Consider the following 19,441-nt stretch of genomic DNA (forward strand, 5'->3'; position numbering starts at 1 on the left):
CAGCCAGCCAAATGCAGAAGAATGAAAGAGTTGAAACACAGCCATACCCATTTGCATATGTATCATTCATGGCTGCCTTTACTATCACAGCAGTTGCCAAAGAGGGCACATGGCCTGCAAAGCCTAAAATATTTACTATTTGGCATTTATGGAAAAAGTTTGCTGACACTCTAATTTGGATCACTGAGTGACCATATAGAGAAGACAACCACATTGTTGACCTGAACAACAACACTATACTTCTTTACATAAATGAAAAATAAGCCATTGGAATTCTGGGCCTATTGCTATCATAGTTTTCCCTACTTTCACTAATAATTCTTACTCAGCAGTCTCAGGATGATAGCCTGATGAATGTACATGGCCTGATTGCCAGGTTTGAGCCATTGAGGCTGACTAGTTATGCCCATGGTAGTATAGCTCTCTCCTCTACGACCCACCACCAGGCCAAAATTTCCTCCAGATGCTCTGACCAGTCAGTCCTAGGACCTGATTGACCTCAGGGAGTCTTACCCCCTAAGTACAACACAGTATCATGTGCCTGGAAAGGTGTAAACATAATACAACTTCTTCCCAATGAACTGAATGTTAACAGGAAGACATTCCCTGAGGCTCAAGGAAATGACTTTGGTGATGATGACCCCTGCCAAAGTTAGGTGACCCTTGCCTTGTCATCTACCTGGTGGTCATGATGATGATCAAGGTGGTGCCTGCTTTCATGTAACAAACTGGCCTTCAATGGTTCACTTTTCCCATTGTGTGACTTTTTTCAGTTATAACTTTTATAAACTAGAAGTGTTTTTACTGGCATTTCTTTACGTACTTTTTTAGTTTTACCATCATTTTAATTTTTAAAAATGCAGTCACACGTTTTCCATGCATTCCTCTAATTTATGGCAGATTATACAGGTCTTGCCCTTACGGAAATGGTATAAAGTCTCCTTTTGCAGTGAGCATGTTGAAGTAAAAAGAGCTACTTCATTTAAAGAAAACTGCCCATAGAAGTGCAGGTGATCTGCTGATAAGGCATAAACCACGATATTAGTATGGGAATAACTGAGGCTCCAGAAACACTGCATATCCCTAGGCTGCAGAGGAGGATGTCATAGAATCCTGGATTCACAGAGTGCAGAGCCACAGTGAAGGGTGCATGAGAGGGCACCTCCCCCAGAGCTACCCCCTGTCTTTCCATAACGAATCCCCAAATGTCACTCCGTGGATTCCCAGACTTCTGTCTCCCAGTTCAGTGTTCTCCATCACAAAATCTATACCCGATCAATCTCATAGTTCACAAAGCTGAGTGAGGGTCCCAGTAGGACGTGGGCTTGCTGTGACCCAATGCCTAATACGTGCTTTCCATGCATCTACTGAGTGAACTGTGGAGATGGAAAGGTTTGGGGGATTCATTTGAAGCCCCCAGATATGCCAACTCTCCCAAGTCCTGCCCATCTGCTTAGAAATTAAGGACGGTTCCTAGGATTTTACTTTCCACTTCATAGAGTTCTACATGGGAAAACAGAGGGCATTCCCCAGGGAAAAGCAACAGCCCCAGTCAACTGCCAGTTAAGAGTGGGGAATTATACATATTAAGCAAAGAGATGTGTTGCTTCCAGTTAAAGTAGGGAATTATACGTATTAAGCAAAAATGGGTTCTATTGTGAGGCTTGGTAGGCTCCAGCCTCACCCATCACATCTGCGGAGTCATCATGAATGAGAAATGAGCCACAGAGGCTGCTGCCAGAGGTAGGCAAAACCTAGGAGTGGCCAAAAAATTCTCTTTGCACAATGGGCTGGTGTCACAAGTGACCATGTGATTGAGCAGTGGATCAGGTGAAGAATTTATTCTTACCTTTTATATTTTGTGAACACAGCACCATAAATATCATAAGCCAAGAGCCAGGGTTGTTTCCCAGGTTGCAAAGGCCAGCTGGCTAGGGCAAAAGGCAGGATGGTTAACAGGTATGTGTGTGTATGTATGCCCGTGTATGTGTGTGTGTGTGTGTGTGTGTGTGTGTGTGTGTGTGTGTGTTGTGCTGAGTGAGTGGGACTAGCCTTGTTCTCTACTTAAGAGAACCACGCAGATTTTCACTTGTGGATAGATATAGGGATTTTTTTTTATTAGAGTACTATTTATCAACCAGGTTTCTGCCCTGAATAAAGGTAAGAGAGGAACCCTAAAGCTCAGGTCAACCTTTGTAGAGTCAATCAGCTCTGGGAACTGATTCTCATGCTGTCACAGCATCCTCATTCCCATCACAGGATGCTCTGCACCAGCCTGCATGTGGCTAGAATGAGTGCTAATGAGCATCCCTTTTTGAATTTGGGTCTCCAGAAGCTTCCTTTCAGCTACAGCTACAACCCATTGCCTTGGGCAAGAACCCATCAGCAGCTCTGGGACTGTCTTGTGCTTTATGGCTGCTGGTCTTCCTATTTTGCTGATGTCAATTGCGGTCTGGCCTGGACAAGGGACAGCTTGCCAAGTGACATTGGGAAAATAGAACATGGTTCCCCAGGTACCTGGCCCCTATGTATCTTTCTTTCCATTTCTTCTTCTTCTTATTATTATTATTGTTATACTAGAGATGGGGTCTTGCTATGTCTCCCAGGTTGGTCTTGAACTCTTGTCTCAAGCAATCCTCACACCTTAGCCTCCCAAAGTGCTAGGATTACAGGGGAGGCAGGCACCATGCCCAGCCTCCCCTGGCCATTTCTAACCCTTCAGCCCTACCATGCTCATCCTGGGTCAATGAACTGACAAAGGCAATTGGGTACAAAATCATGATGTTTTGCCTTAGACAAGGCTGCCAATTAGAACATCTTCCTGATGTATTAAAACAAAAGAAATGACTGCCAGCCACGCCATGCTGGAAGTCAGAAGCCTGAAGTTCTGGTTCCGACTGCCATTGAGTTGATGTGTGACCTTAGGTAATCACTCCCCATCTCTTGGCCTTAGTTTCTTTTGGGAATAAAGAATGGACTTGGGTTGAGCCTATGTATTAGTCTACTTAGGCTGCCAGAACAAAATGTTACAGACTGGGTGGCTTAAACAACAGGAATCAATTTAAGATCATGAGATAGTGTTAATCTCACAGGGGTTATTTTGAGAACTGAGATCCTGCATACAAAACTCTCTGCACAGTGTTTGCAGGAGAGTAACTCTCAGTAAATATTTGTCAAATAAATGTATGAAAAAATAAAAGTGGAAAATACAAATAAGTGAAAACACTGACAAGATTATGGCCAGGAAATGGCTGCTGTAATGCTAATTAGATGTATAGCTTTCCAGTATTTTCCTACACAAATAAAGGGATATGTCACTACTAAAATGGGACCATGTTATACTTATCTAGATTTTCCAAAAATATGTCTTTATTTTATTGAAATATAAGTCATATATCATAAAGTTCATCTTTTAAAGTGTACGATTGAGTGGTTTTTAGTATATTCCCAAAGTTATGCTAACATAATTAATCTGTTATTATTTAATAATTATTTAATATTAAATAATTATTTAATAATTAACTATTTAATCCCAGAATATTTTTACCACCCCCAAGGTAAGCCTCATGCCCGTTAATAGTCACTCCTCATTCCCATCTCCCCTTCCAAAGGCCCTGGCAACTACTTTCTGTCTCCATAAATTTGCCTATTCTGCCTAATATGCCTATTACATGCTAAATTAAAGTGCATATAAAAAGCATGATACGACATGTGTCCTTTTGTGCCTGGCATCTTACTTTACCAAGATGTTCCAGCTTCACCCACATTGTAACACGTTCTTGTTATGGCTGGAGGATACTCTGCATGCAGAGGCCACATCTTACTTACACATGCATCGTGTCATGGACATTTGGGTTACTTGCACTTTTGGTTAGTATGAATGACACTGCTTTTTGTGTGCAAGTTTTTGTAGGAACATGTTTTCAGTGCTCTTGTGTAGATACCCAGGAGGGGAATTGCTGGGTCATATGGTAACTCTATGTTGAACTTTTTGAGGAACTGCCTACTGCACACAACTGTTTATAACTTATTTTCTCTTTTCACAACAGATCCTGACTGTCTTTGTTGTTAATAAATAGATGTGCACATCACTATTTTGAGTGAATAGCCAGCTGTACCAGAGCGTGTTTAGTGAATTCCCGATTGTTGGACATTTGAACATTCCCATGAAAGAGGCTTTAAGCAACATCCTTGTGTTTCCAGTAGCTTGTAAATGACAGCTTTCCAGGGGTGCCTGGAGCACTCTGCATCCTCTTTGATCCAGTTGCCATGCCCTGGCAATCTGGATCAAAGAGGTGGTGAGGGTATGGGCTCCGGGTTGGCAGGACCCTGGGAGGCAGAGTTTCTCCAAGGTCAGCAAGGCCTCAGATGCTGGAGCATCAGATTTCACATTGCTTTGACCTCACCCCTGCTGCTCCTCCCCCGCATCTGTCTTGTCTACCAATGGTGACCCCTTGAGAAGTCGAACCATGTCTTGAATTGGTCTTTGTATCCCTTATATGTGGCCAGGTGCCAGGCATTTTAGTAAACGTTCACAGAATGAATGGATACCTGGACGGATGGATGATTAGAGCCAGGGGCTTTGGAGAGATGGAATTCATTTTTACATTCTGTCCAAAATCCCTGCTTTGGAAAGTAGTGATTTCCCTGACACCAGAGGTGTGTGACAGGAGGCTGGGCCAATTGGCAAGACATTGTGAAGCAAATTCAAGCATCAGAAAGGGGATCACTTCCAAACTTGAGAGCCTGGAATGCTAGGAAACACAAGCCCTGGGAGCTAAGATGTGTGCTAAGTTACCCAGATGAGCAGTTGTGGGGCTGTGAGTGGCTCTAAAATTTTCAAGCTTTTTCTTAGAACCTCAGACTAAAGTTTCCCTTTGCCTAAAAGCATCTGCCTGCTAGCGCAGCCTTTGGGGACCGTCACAGCGCACAGAGGTTAGAGTTCTGCAACAAGTTGGGCGAGTTTGTAGCTCTCTGTAACCTGAAAGTAAAGACCAGACTGCTTTGATGAAAGAGGGTAAACTGTGGGTGGGAATTGCCCAGCGAGACCTGGGGAAAGGGAGGTGTTTCTGATTATATCTCACTATGGGGGGTTTAGGCAATTGGCAGCGCAGGGCGGTAGCTGGGGGCGGGGCTGGGCTCCGGGACTAGAAAGCACAGTCCCTCTGAGTTGCTCGGAGACCTCGCAGGCCCCGGGAGCTGTCGCCCTTCCAAGATGTGGCTCCGTGCTCTTGTCCTGGCCACTCTCGCCGGTTCCACGGCTCGGGGTGAGTCCTTCTGAAATACCAAGATGCGGGGCACGCTGGAAATCCTTGTTCTGGGCCGCGGTGGGCGCAGATGCGTAGAAAGGTAAAGGCACAACAGGTCCGGCTCCACGGGGTGCGCGACCTCCGGACTTGAACTTGAACTTGGAGCAGCTGAACCCAGGGAGCCCGGGCCCCGGAGACGCAGGGAGGATGGTCACCCTGAGACCGTCCTGCACTGCTCCCCCCCACGCAGGCCGGCAGCCGGCACACACGAGGAATTTAGGCAGCTCAGTTTACTGTTCCCTAAAGAGTCCAGTCATGGCTGGATCACGGACCGCAGCTTAGCAGAATACTAAGAGCATCGAGACCCTGAGCCAGAGTGCGTGGGTTTGAGTCCCAGCTGGGCGCTTTCTCGCTGTGTGTCCTTAGGCAAGGGACTGAGCGTTTCCGTGCTTGGGTTGCCCCCTCTCTGAATTAAAGGTGGCAGTGCTACCTACCTCACTGGACTCTAGTGAGGAGGAATGGGTCGTTGTTTCTAAAGCACTCTGGACAGCGCCTGGTGTGGAGAAAGCACAGAAAAAGAAGTGGACAAATAAAGGCCGTTGTTTAAAAAAAAGTAGTGTATGAATAGAAAATATGAGCTGTGGTCAGGCCACTATATCAGGACTTCTTGCCATTAAAAAGACAATTTCTTACGAATGTTCCCAACAGGAGGGGACACCAGTGAGGTGGGGGATGGGGCACAAGGGAAAGCAGCAGAGCAGGGGGAGGGGGCAGGGGCAGATCTGAGGCCAAGGGGCTTTTACTGTGGCTTCCATTAGAAAGAAGAGGCAAGGCAGGGCAGGCAGGCTGAGGACTGGTGAATTGTGATAAGTCAGGGGGCTCTGGGGCACAGGGGCTGTCCCTAGTTGTCTGGTACCTGGCCCTGGTGTGATTAGGGCAGGTGGGTAGTGGCCAGAGCATGGCAACTGGATCACAGAGGTGGTTGGGGTGTGGGCTCTGGGTTGGCGGGACCCTGGGAGGGACAGTTCATCCAAGGTCAGCAAGGCCTCGGATGTCAGAGCATCAGAATACAGAAAGCAAAGCACATGGTACATTCAGGGGTGCAGGGAGGGGCCTCTTAATACCCCCAGGGCCATTTTATAGACGGAGAAACTGAAACTCACACAGGGAAATGTACTTGCCCAAGGTCAACTGGGAAATCCTGCCTGGGTCTGTCTCTGGGTCGTAATCCTGACAGCCCAGGCCCGGTCTGCACCCTGTCCTCCTTCTGGCAGCCTGACACTGGGAGAGCCCTGAACTGTGTGTAACGGCAGAGGAAGAGAGGAATCCTATTTGGAGCTGAATATTCCTTTACCTCTGGTTACTCCTGGCCATGCCATCCATTTCCTTCCTTAGGAAGTTCATACCGGCTGCTTCCACTTCCCCGATTTCCTCCTCTGTAAAATGGGAATATTGATGCCTACCCAGCAAGGCTTTTTTAAAGATGCATTTAAACAAACTGGAATGCATGCCTGGCACGGAGTAGGCGCCCGCAGGTTCATGTTTCATATCGCATCAGCAGCAACTGCTCTTGTTCCCATTCTTGTTTCTGCCTCCCCTCATTCACCCACTTTTTCACCCTTGGCAATCTGGCTGCCATCTACATCATCTGGTTGAAGGGAATCCTGAGCTGAGAAAGGCCAGCCCAGTGGTTTCCGCTCAGCCTTGTCCCTTCCCCACCTCTCTGAAGCCCTCGGCATTCGTAGCTGGCGCCTCACCCTCTTCTTCCCTGGGCTTCCAGAACACCAGGATGTTCTCTCCCTCGAAACTCTGATGGATCTTCTGCCTCAGCTGTAGTGGTCCCTCTGTTTTTTCCCTTTCCTCTCACACTGGCATCTTCAATGAAGCCACACACATCCATGGTGTGCACCCTCACTGTCTCGGAGAAGATTTTCCCTGCTCCCTTGCCAGGCTTCCTTCCAGTATTGAAGTGTGCTCGTCCTCTGGTGTCATCTTGCCAGGATATTCCACTGACATCTCCACCAAGCCTGTGTAAACAGGGACCCAGCATCACAAGGCAGCTCTTTGGTCTTCTTTACCTTCCATGTTCCCCTAAACTGGTCAGGGACGAAGTCTTTCTTTTCTTTTCTTTCTTTTTTTTTAGATGGAGTCTCACTCTTTCACCCAGGCTGGAGTGCAGTGGTGCTCTCTCGGCTCACTGCAACCTCTGCCTCCTAGATTGAAGCTATTCTCCTGCCTTAGCCTCCTGAGTAGCCAAGATTACAGGCACACACCACCACATGCAACTATTTTCATAGTTTTAGTAGAGATGGGGTTTTGCCATGTTGAACAGGCTGGTCTCACACTCCTAACCTCAAGTGATCTGCCCTCCTTGACTTCCCAAAGTGCTGACATTATACCACTCATCTAATGGGTGCTGGTAATTGCTATGTTGTTATGTTGATAAACAGGTTTCCAAGGAGCTTCATCTCAGCATCATTTGTAATTAACAACAACAATTAAAAAAAAAAAAAACAAGCTGAATATTCTCAGTATGGCGCTGGCTGTTAATGAGACACGAATGCTGTTGTGTAACCGGGCTTTGCATAATGAGTTTCCATTGCGATTGGATATTCCCCTGTAAAATCAAATCTGAATTGCTCTGTTCTGTTCTGGCTCCACTTTGATGGAGGCCTTGACATCTTCTCTGTATCCAAAGTAGAGCAACTGTGAGGACAAGAGACTGGAAATCATTTCCTAGGAGGGAAGCTTAGAAAAATTGAGTTCCCTGAAGCCAGACAGGACCTGAGGGGTGGGCGACACAATCAAGTGTCTGAAAGGCCGCAGGCCACAGATGAGATCAGGCCACCACAGTCCCATGGCAGGTAGAACCAGGACTGATGCAGAGGCTGTGGGAAATGAATTTCAGCTCAATGAGGAAGCACTGTCTGCGCTGCAAGAATGGATCAGACCTGCCCAGGGCCACCAGAAGAATCTTTCTCAACCTGATCATTTTATTTATCCAGAACAGTTCCTGCTGTTTATTTGTCCACTAAACAAAACTGGCATTCTAGGCCCTCTCTGACATGCACTCTCTCATTCCAGGAATATTTTCCACTCCCCTCAGACTCCACCTGTTGCACTTGGGCCATGCCCCCTCCCCCAGGAAAGCTCTGCATTCTGCTGCCTCTGAGCCTCAGCTCATTCCCTTCCTTCTCTCTGCTCTGTACCACTCCCTGCTCCTCATCTTCCCTTATTCAATCCTCCCCTACTGCAAGTTCCAGCTTCTCCATGATACCCACAGTCAGAAGGCCTTGCCCTCTCTTCTAGTTCCTGGACTGCCTTGCGGATACCTCTTCCAGGACACGGCCACTTCCTTCCGGCTGCAGGGTCAGGTGTATATGTGACCCTTCCCTACCAGAGTCAGTGCTTCTGAGAGTACAGGGCAACTCTTGTTCATCCTCTCAGCCAGCTCGCGGCTCAGTGCCAGGATTCTAATGGATAAATGTTTCCAGAAGCTTCTAAGGTGAAAGCTAAATGTCTTATTCTTTCCTAGTAGCTCTCCTTCTTGCGTTGATTTTTGGCTGAATGTTTTCATGCCTCCAATTCTAATTTGCTCTTTAAACCAGCTCAATGAGTTAGGAAGGACAGTGATCCTCATCCCTATTTTACATCAGGAGAAACTGAGGCCTAGAGGGTTTAGGTGACTTATTCAAGGTCACACACCTACAAAGTGGCAGACCCCACCTGGAACCCTGGTCCAGCATTTCGCCTCTGATGCATTCTGATTTCTTCTCCATGTCCAGCAGGGCACCCATCTTCGCCGCCTGTGGTGGACACCGTGCATGGTAAAGTCCTGGGGAAGTTCATCAGCTTACGAGGATTTGCACAGCCTGTGGCCGTTTTCCTGGGAATCCCTTTTGCCAAGCCCCCTCTTGGACCCCTGAGGTTTTCTCCACCACAACCTCCAGAGCCGTGGAGCTTCGTGAAGAATGCCACCTCTTACCCTCCTATGTAAGCTAGGGGTGGATTTGGCATGTTTCAGTGGGATGTTCGCCTCAATGTGATAAGGAAGGAGTCAAGGCAGTCCCCCGATGGGCTGATACATTCCTCTGGAATCCTTAAGATCATTGTAGATCCTTAAGAACATTCCAGAACTCTCACAGCTTTCTAGAGTCCATTATTTAACACATGTTTATTGAGCACCTACTGTGTGCTGGGCATGTTCTGGATTCTTGGGGTCTATTAGGGAACAAAGCAAAGATCCCTAGGTTCATGGAGCCTGCATTCCAGCAGAGGGAGACAGGTAAGAAACAACATGCAAATTATTCCATGGATGATGTGATATGTTAGAACAGGATAAGTGCCTTGGAAACAAGGAAGCAGTTGAGCAGGTGAGGGAGATCAGAAGTAAGGATCCCATGAATTCCCCTGTCTTGAACTTTGGCATAGCTGGGGAGAGGGATGAGCCAGGAGGTGTGTGAGTGCAAAGTATACTGAGGTGTCCACTCAGCAAGTGCTCAGCTCTTGGGTGTGCCTGGCTCCCTATTCATGAGGAGAACAATGGCAGGTGTGTGCAGTCACCCTGGTCAAGCTGGGAAGAAAAGCCCAAAGGTTCTGATTGCCCTCACTACCCCTCCACAGTGTACCAAGGACCCCTACAGGCATCAAACCAGACCTCATTCATCTCTGCAGCCAGGTACCTGGGGGGTTTCCAGCAGCCCACCTCTGGCTTGTCTTTTTTTTTTTCAAATAATATTTACTGTTTTTATTTTCTGACTGCAAATGTTATATACACTTATTACAGAAAATTTAGGAAATGCAGAGAAGGAAAATTAAGAAAATTGAAATCACATAAAATATCCCACCACCCACAGAGAACAGCTTGATAGATTCATAGTGGATATTTTAGGTCATAAAGTATTATGATCTAATATTTTGTTTGTATTCCAGTTTTTGTTTTGTTTGCCTGTTGCTATCCTTTCTTCCTTTAAAACAGAAAGCTATGTTCAGATAATTTGGATGCCTGTTTTGCTCATTTATAAGTATATCATGAGCATCACTCCATGCCATTATAGCACAGCCTATATTAGCAGCTGCATTACATTTGGTATTGAAGCATAATTAGTTTCCCCAAGGTTTTATTTGGGGTCATTAAGTTAAATATGATGTTTTGATATTATGATGTTTTGAACACTGTGATGAATATTTTGTAGTGAAGTCTTTATGTACATTCATAAATATTTTAGAATAAGTTCCCAGAAATGACATTTCTCAGTCAAAGAATATATATCTTTTGCTAAATTTCTCTGCCAAAATATTCCAACTACACTCCTTCCATTGATGGATGAAAACCTCCATTCAGCAGACTGTTGTCAATGCCTGGGGTCATTTAAAAATGTTTTTGGTTATTGGGTAGGCAAAGCAACAACAATAATAGCTATATTATTTTCCTCCTTAGTTTGCATTTATCTGAAGACCAGTGAGGTTGAGTTCTCTTCCCATTTCTTTGCATTGGAATGTCTTTCGTTTATTATTGCTATGCATCTTATTCTTGGTGATCTGTAGGAAAATTTCCCAGGATGAAAAGCAAGAAGTCATCTTTACTGACCCCGATTCTGTCACTTGACAGCTGTCATCCTGGAGCCTGAGTGCCTCAGTTTCCTCATGCATATAGTGGGGGCAGTGATGCCTGCCTCCTGCTACATTGAGATCTGGAACTGTTGCTTATAATATACTTGTGTATAAGCACCACATGGCATGGCTCTTCCTGGCTATGTGATGTTGGTCAGGTTCTCTGGCCTCTCTGGGCTTGTTTTCTCATCTGTAACATGGAGATGATAGAACCTATGTAATGGGACTGATCTGAGGATTAGATTAGTTAATATACAAAGAGTACTTAAAACAGTGCCTGGTGCACTGGGAGGACTCAGGAACTATTGCACATGTTCATCTATGTTGGATCTTTGAGCTCTTTCAGCACTTGCCTGGGATGGGTTGATGGTCAAATCTTGGCATGTCAGGGCTGCAAGACCCATGTAGAAATCACTCCCCTCACTTAGACCTGGCAGATTGGGACCCAGAATGTGAAAGAATTCACCCAAAGTCACCTTTGGTGACTTTAGTGAATCCCAGCCCCACCACCTGAAGGCCCTGATAGCCTCCTACCCATTCCAATATCTTCAGTTTGTAAATATCAAGTGATTTTCAGGCTTAAACCTCCAAGTCCATGGTGCTGCCCCAGAAGACAGCTGGCTTAGATCTGCTGAACTTCAGGGGTTCTTCTTTTCCCCACCCCAGGTGCTCCCAAGATCCCACGGCAGCGCAGTTTCTCTCCAAGCTCTTTACCAACCGAAAAGAGAATATTCCTCTCAAGCTTTCCGAAGACTGTCTTTACCTCAATATTTACACTCCTGCTGACTTGACCAAGAAAAGCAAGCTGCCGGTAAGCTGTGGGATCCCCTGGTCAAGGCGTGTCAGTTCCAGTTCCCCGGGATCTTCTGGTGCAGACCGAAGAGGGTGAAGGCAACTTGGGTAGGGGGTTGCAAAGGCCAGGATTGTTTCAGGGACCTCAGGACCTCCACGGGAAACACAGGTTTTCCACACCTCAGTTTCCCCTTGTGACACAGGGCTTCTGGGGGAATCTGCTGTGCATCTTAATTGTTCCAAGTGCCCTTATGCTAATGAAGGATGCGAATGATTACTTTTAGTTACTAGATTAAAAATCTGATACCCAAAGTAGGTAAGACATGATTTCCAACGTTAGAGGTGGAAGGGACTTAAGGAAAAGCCAACACCCCAAATCTTCCTTTTCAGATAGAGAAACTGAGGCCCAGACAGGAAAGGAGAGGTCACCAGTAGGGTAGTGTTTGCTCAAGTCTTCTGATCTTCAAACCAGTGCTTTTGACTTGGAGTAGGCATTGAGCTCATATGTGGCCTTTCTCCAGCACACCCACATCGATCTGGGGTAATTTTCACTGCCTGGGTATGGGTGTTGGGGGCGGAGCCTGGGACAATCTCAGGAGCACTTCCTTTTGCTTTTGGCCAAATATGTGGGATTTTGTTGTACTTAATTTCCCTCCCTAATTGTCTTGGCAAAGGCTGATGACCCAGTGTGTTAGCATTTCCCAAATAAACAAAGGGCAAAAGATGGGGCAGGCTGCCAGCTGCAAGTTGGAGGGTAGGGAGGGTCTGCTGGCAAAGGAGGCCACCCCAGGGTGGAAGAAGAAGGGGTGTCTCATCCAGCGGCATCATGGCATGGTGCCCAGGAGTGAGAGAGCAGGTCTGCAAACTTGGGACTAGAAGTTGTCCCTACATGTGCTTGGTAAGACACAGGAAGTGGGAGAAAGGTTTACTCACTCACTCATTCATTCATTTGTCTATTGTGTACTCAGTGCCCCATATGCACAGTTAGACTAGGGACTTCAGGGGAAAGAGAAACATCAACCCACTCCACGCAGCCCCTGCCTTGAAGGATCTTGCCATCTGAGCTGTAGAGAGATATTCTCCCTTCAGCAGGTTATTGCAGGCCAGCCCTCAGGCTCAGCCTTCACACAAAGGTGAATGCACACTCGGTCTCTCCCCAGGAGGCAGGTAGGGATTAGAGGTGTGGGAGAAACAGGGTCCCTGAGGACCTGGACACAGGGGAGCCTCCAGGAATGGCCACAGGTTCTGGAACTACACATGCTTAGAACAGCACTTGGTACATAGTTATGAGTTCTTTGATATTTTATTAATAATATTATTATTTTAGCCACTCTTCTTCCTTGCTATGTGGACTTTTAAAATGAGAGAACCTTTTAGGTTAGGAATCGTATCCACTCTCATCCTTGGGTATTCACATAGTTCCTGATGCATAGTAAGATCTCAGATAGTGCTAGTCAAATGATTGAAGGCATCCTGGAGGGGGTGGGTTTTAGCCTGGGATTTTCAGGGTGGAGAGAATTTGGGGATGAGGCATAAAGGAGGCATTTGAGGAAGAAACACCATCACAGGCATGTGTGCTTCTCAAGACAATCACTCATGCACAGAGAGGTTTAATTCACCATGAGAGAGTTAACTGAGATGAAGCTGAGATACAAGGGCTGCCCCATGGGTACGCTGAGCTGCATGCACAGTCCAGGCTTGAGGGTGATAGAAGTGAGGGTGAGACCAACACATCCTTAGCCTTTGCTATGCCCATGATGATGTTCTCTGTGTGAAGAGCCTTTGGAGGAGGTGGCACTGGAGGCTGGGTAAAAAGAAGGGGCAGCCAGGGTGGGTGCAGTGGGGTGGTAGCTTGAGCCCAGTTTGGAGAATGATAGAGGAGGGAGACTGCCTTTTGCAACCTTGCTGGGCACTAGTGAACTTTGGGTAACACCCTCTTCCAGTTGTGACCTAAACAAGACACCCTCTGAGTGCTCCCTGGCTCTGTGCCCTGTAACTGGTCTGTTGCTTCCCCCCTGCCCAGGTGATGGTATGGATCTACGGAGGGGGGATGTTGCTGGGCGGGGCATCAACCTATGATGGATTGCCCCTCGCTGCCTACGAAAATGTGGTGGTGGTGACGATTCAGTACCGTGTTGGCATCTGGGGATTCTTCAGGTAAGAAATTGGACTCTCCTCGCTGCACTTTGGCTCCCAACATGAAGATGCTAGGACCCAGTTCTGGTCATGTCAGCCCTCACGGGACCTTAGCTGGGTTCCTCAGTAAAGCATCAAAGCACCTTCATAAGTGGATACTATGTACTCTCTCACTCCACAGTCACACTCATCCACTTGCCTCTGAGCTTTTGCATGTGCTGTTCCCTCTGCCTGGAATGCCTAGTCTACCTGATGAACTCCTCTTCATCCTGCAAGACCCAGCCCCCAGTGACCTCCTCTGAAAGACTCATTTCTTTTTCACCTGTGCTGCTTCCACACATGGCATTTCTCTGTCATAGCAGATAACAGGTAGCCCAGGCATTGAAGGTTGACACATCTGACTTCTCATGGGAAAGGAGGGAAGGGGCAGTCACAGAGGGAGCTCAGTGCATGTTGTGGGTGAAGGAATGGGGGCTGCAGATGGCGGGGTGTGGGAGCATCTGTCCCCTTCCCGGAGGAGTGTTGGGGCCCACTCACCCATTTCATGCTTGAAATCTGTCAAGTGTAGGAAGCAAGGATGGAGTCTTCCCCATCAGATTTCCACGGGGGCAGGTGCAATTACTCCTGCAGGATGGAATTACCATGAACCTTTTCTAAGTGTGTCCACCCCAGCACCCCAATCCTGAGCGAGTGATGGGAGGGCTGTGGGAGGGATCCCACTCTCCGATGGGAAGACCTAGGGAGATGGAGGATGGCTTCTGGTCTACCCATCAGTAGGGCGCCCCAGGCCAGTCTTGGCCATATCACCTTCATGGGACTCCACATCCCTTTCAGCCACAGCCTGTATGTCTGCTCCCCGTTACAATAAAGCTGCCTCATGATCTCTCTCCACTTTCTCTCCTCCGTGTGTCTCCTCCACCCATGCCAGTCACGTTTGTTCCTGACCACACCACTCAGCTGCTCATTGTGGTCACCAGTGACCGCCGCTGCTCTCCACCCAACCACACAGGCCCTCCCAGCAGCAGCCGATGGCCACTGAGCCTCTGTGAAATGCTTCCTTCCCAGCCCTTTCCTGGTGCCTCCACCTCCCTGTCCACAGGCCTCTCTTGTCTCCCTCTCCCTCTCTACTAACTCCCAGTGATCCCAGGGAACAGCCCAGAGCCCCCGTTTCCAGCCCACCTCTCCTTTGAAGCCCACAGGCATCACTCACTACTTCCTCTCTGCCTCTGGCTTTTTAAAGGGTGCCCCACTCTTCCCAGGGACCAGCTGAATCCTTGACTCCCTCCCCAGCTGAATCCTTGACTCCATCCCCTCCTCCTCCCATGGTGCCTCCACTCAGCTGCTGCTGCCCCATCCTCTCAGGGGCTCAGGAGAAGGCCTCTTGGGCAGCCTGGACTCTCTTTTCTCACAAACCTTGTGGCTCCACCTTCAGAATCCACTCAGAATCTACAACTTTGCACCTCCTCCCAGGATCCTACCCCAGAAGTCTTCTGTCTCTTGCCTGGATTATGAGCCTAACACTCAGTTTCAGATCCCTGCCACTTTTATGCTGGGGCTGAGCTGCACAGTAGTCAGAGTGATCACTTAACATGTGCATTGAATCACGTGATGCCTCTGCTCAAAGCCCTGCAGGGGCTTCCCATGTCCCCTATGATGACAGCTGAAGTCCTTGCCGGGGCCCCAGCGCCCTGTCTAGCTGCACCTCTGCACTCACACTTTCTTCCCCTGAGCCCCAGTGCCCGTGCGCTTACTTTTTCTTCTGCCTGGAATTCCTTTCTTTGGTTATTTGCAAGGCTCACATGCTCCTTGTGCTTGTTTGATGAAGGTCTTTGGCTCCAAGTCCTCAAATGCCGCTGCCTCCAAAAGGCCTTCCCTGGTTGCGATCTGAAATGGCACCGCCTGTCCCACCCCTGTTTCTCCTTTACCCCATTGTGTTTTCCTCAATGCACTTTCACTACCTGACCTCATTATATTCTCTCTATCTATCTGTTTATCTGCTTATGATTTGTAGTGTGAGCTCAGTGTTGTGATTTGTAGGGTGAGCTCAGGTTTTGTCTGTTTTGCTCTCATATGTGCTCCAGCTTATAGGACAGTGCCAGGCATATAGTAGATGATCAGTAAATAGTTGTCAGTTGAATGTATGTGGAATCATACACCACAGCAGTGCTGTAGGAATGCAAGGCAGGGTCTCAGAGATGCTGAAGCCCAGTCTTATGTGAAAGGCTCGGTGAGAGCCCCCCAGCCCCATCTGTGGTCCTGAAGGTCCTGCCATGACATCTCTGCTCCCCACCCTCAACCTGTTCTCTTTCTCACAGCACAGGGGATGAACACAGCAGGGGGAACTGGGGTCACCTGGACCAGCTGGCTGCCCTGCGCTGGGTCCAGGACAACATTGCCAGCTTCGGCGGGAACCCAGGCTCTGTGACTATCTTTGGAGAGTCAACGGGAGCAGAAAGTGTCTCTGTTCTTGTGAGTGATCCTGGCACCAGCCCCAACCCCACGCTTGATGTGATGCTGATGGGACCTCTTGGAGACCTGTCAATCTGGCTATGGATACCTCTGCTTACAATATCTGGGCTCAAGACTGACCCTACTCACTGACTAGCATCGGGGGTGGAGAGCTGAAGACCAAGCTATCCTTGGCCCCCAGGAAGCTCAGAGCTCATTTTAGTGTCCTGGGGCCATAAGAATCTCCTGTTGCAGTCTGCAATGGTGGCATTGTCCTCTTCTAGCTTGGTTGAGTTCTCTCTCTCTCTCTCTCTATCCCTCTCTCTCTCTCTCTCTCTCTCTCTCTCTCTCTGCCTCTCTCTCTCTCTCTCTCTTTCCCACTGATTTCAACATGAGGACTCATTCTTCTCTTGGGAAGTGGGGCTAGGTATAAGTTATGAGTAATTACAGGCAAAGACAAGAGGTGGACAGAGGTAACTGTTCAACTCAAAACCAGATCTACCTGTGGAGGGGATGTGGACACTGAGCAGGTCGGGGATTCCTCTGGTGTGGTCTGATGATTGGTCCATGCCCAAAAAGGAAGCAACCATCTCTGTGACTGAGGGGCCTAGTGGGCTAGGGGAAGTAGGCAAGAGGAAGGAGGGATAGAGCTGAGGATGGGGAGGGATGGGGCAGGGGATGTGAGACACAGACACAACCTGGGGCTGTGAGAGGTCCTGCTGGGGTGGGGGATTGGGTGCAGGAGACACCAGGGGAGCTGGGATGAAAAACCAGATGAGAAGGTGCCAGGAGCTGTAGAAGCCCTGTAGCTGCCTCGAGGTGGGCAGAGGGTCAGTCCCACTATGGTATTCTTCAATCCTGTGTTGGTTTTATGGTTGAACACTCAGAGGAAAACATTTTTATACTTTTTAAAGTACAGAAAAAGAAAAAATATAGATAAGTCCAAGAAAGATAAAAGCCACTCATCATCCCACAACCCAAGGGTAGTCACTATGCCGACTTTGACATGGATTTTTCAAGACTTGTTTCAATGACCTTATATCTATCTGTCTATCCCTCTATCCATCCATCCACCTATCAATCGACCTACCTATCATGTCACTATTATCTACCTTTGTCTTTATTTCTACAAAAGTACTTTCCTGAACATGATGGTACAACATAAATATTTTACAAAATATGAAATTCTGTCCTATAATAGTATCTGTTATAATTGCACTGTATTCAATGATAAGAATGAAAAACTATTTATTTGCCTAATCTCATAATATTGGACCCTTCGGTTATGTCCAGTGCTTACCATTGTAAACAGCAGGAGCATTCTCAGAAATCTTTGTGTGCCTCTGGGATCATTTTTTAGGAGAAGCTCTGAGTCATGGAGATGCTGAATTGGAAGTTGTGGCTAGGAGACACTAAGCTGCCTTTCCAATATTTTTGTTGGTTAGGCTTGGCTGTGCCCACACCTCCTGTTATGTCCCTGCCCTGTGCTCTGTCCCGATCCCACTGAGGATCCCTTGGGTGGCCAGGTGAGAGGTGAGCTTGGCAAACAGGCCAGGCAAGATTCTCTTGGGTGGAAGGTTCTCTCAGGTGAGAGGATCTCCAGAGTGGGAAGTGAGCCTGGCAAGAAGACCAAGGCAGTTGAGGAGTCATTGTATCCACTGAGTCCCGGAGTGTCAGGGAAACAGGCCAGGGCAGAGGTGGAGTGGATGTAGGCTGGAAGAGCCAGAGAGTCACTGACCCCACTTCTGAGCATGAACTCTCCTCCCCTCTATTCTCTCCCAGGTTTTCTCTCCATTGGCCAAGAACCTCTTCCACCGGGCTATTTCTGAGAGTGGTGTGGTCCTCACTCCTGGTCTGGTGGAGGAACGCGACATCAAGCCCTTAGCTGAGGTAGGTCTCCTGCTGGAGATCCCCACCCTTTTGGCTCTGTGCTCCTGAATTCACAGGGGTAACTCTTGCTGTGGGTTCTAGCTTATGTTCTCCTAGAATCACTGAAGTGCCAAAGGCTGAGCAGGAAGGGCAAGGAGACACCCATCCTCCCAGTTTCACAGCCAGGCAAATGATCGCAGGGCTTGGAAGGGATTTCCCAAGGGCAGCAGGTGATCACGGCAGAGCCAGGACTCCAGCTCATCGGTCTAGACAGCCAATACAGTGCCCTATCTGTGACCACACTCTTCTGATGTGCCAGGGCAGAGTGCCATATTGGGTAGTGGGCAGCAGGCTGAGATGATGTCTTGTGTCTCTCAGGGTCTGAGTTCCACGGATCCACTTGTGGGATGTAGGCCTGGAGCAGTTCCACTCTGAGAGCCTTATAACCAGGGTTGATTCCTGGATAATTAACTCATTCATTCATTTGTTCCCCCAAAACTAGGTGAATAAATGAAGGTAAAAGCAAGAGGGAGGCAGAGGTCATTGTTTCGCTCAAAGCCAGATGTCCATGTGGAGGGGACATAGACACTACATGGTCTACGTGGCTCTGCATCCTGGCCAGACACCTAGCACCTCCCCAGGCCTCCACTGTAATGTAGGGAATAGATGAATAGTTACAGAATCACATGATTAGAAAGCATCACTTGTGGCAAGAGCAGTGGAGGAGAGGAACTTGATGCCACAGCAGAATCTAAAGGAAGCATTGAGTCCCGGGGCAGGTGGAGGTTACCAGGCAAGGCTTGCTGGAAAACTGGATAGTGAGTCAGGAGCAAAGAATGTCCACGGAGGGGAGCAGCACGTGCAGGTGTTCTGTGGCAGGAAGACACACCTAATTGTGAGTGAGAGAGAGAGAGGGCCCACCAGGCCAGAGCAGAGAGACCAGGGGGAGCGTGGCTAGTGCTGAGGGCGGGGACGTTGGCAAGGGCTGTGCCACACAGGACCCTGGCAAGGATTTTGTCATCATCTGGAGAGCGGTTGGAAGCCAAAGGAAGAGAGATGATCAATAGGAATCCAGACCTAGGCTGAGGAGCACCCCCTGGAGCCAGTGGCGTGGAGGATTTCGGTAGATGTCAGAGCTTGTTTGGGGAAAGCGTCGGAACTTAAAGGGCTGATACATAGGAGGAGAGAAAACAGGGATGCCAAAAATTTTTAGAACTTTTGAGAATTTTTTAGAATTCATTGGTTGTTAGCAACAGTTGCCCATTGACAAGACTTAACTCAAGAAAGGATTTGCTGGGTGTGGTGGCTCATGCCTGTAATCCCAACACTTTGGG

The 19,441-nt window shown here is 48.0% G+C and overlaps 1 protein-coding gene across 3 annotated transcripts in view; it reads left to right on the plus strand.

Annotated features, from left to right (window-relative positions):
* The first annotated feature begins 5,176 nt into the window (after window positions 1–5,176).
* Window positions 5,177–19,441, plus strand: part of LOC100390116 (liver carboxylesterase 1-like) — a 33,281-nt gene continuing 19,016 nt past the window's right edge. The window contains exons 1-6 of one of the 3 annotated variants that reach the window (XM_035281882.3): window positions 5,177–5,267; window positions 9,035–9,242; window positions 11,529–11,673; window positions 13,678–13,811; window positions 16,106–16,259; window positions 18,021–18,128. In XM_035281882.3, the coding sequence (XP_035137773.2) occupies window positions 5,216–5,267; window positions 9,035–9,242; window positions 11,529–11,673; window positions 13,678–13,811; window positions 16,106–16,259; window positions 18,021–18,128 (801 nt within the window). In that variant the 5' untranslated portion in view covers window positions 5,177–5,215. Of the gene's footprint in view, window positions 5,268–9,034; window positions 9,243–9,797; window positions 9,928–11,528; window positions 11,674–13,677; window positions 13,812–16,105; window positions 16,260–18,020; window positions 18,129–19,441 lie in introns of those variants that run through there. The other 2 variants (XM_054248449.2, XM_078357799.1) reach the window with 2 other exon arrangements.

This window comes from Callithrix jacchus, chromosome 20, assembly GCF_049354715.1.
Source record: "Callithrix jacchus isolate 240 chromosome 20, calJac240_pri, whole genome shotgun sequence".
Classification (NCBI taxonomy): Eukaryota; Metazoa; Chordata; class Mammalia; order Primates; family Cebidae; genus Callithrix; species Callithrix jacchus.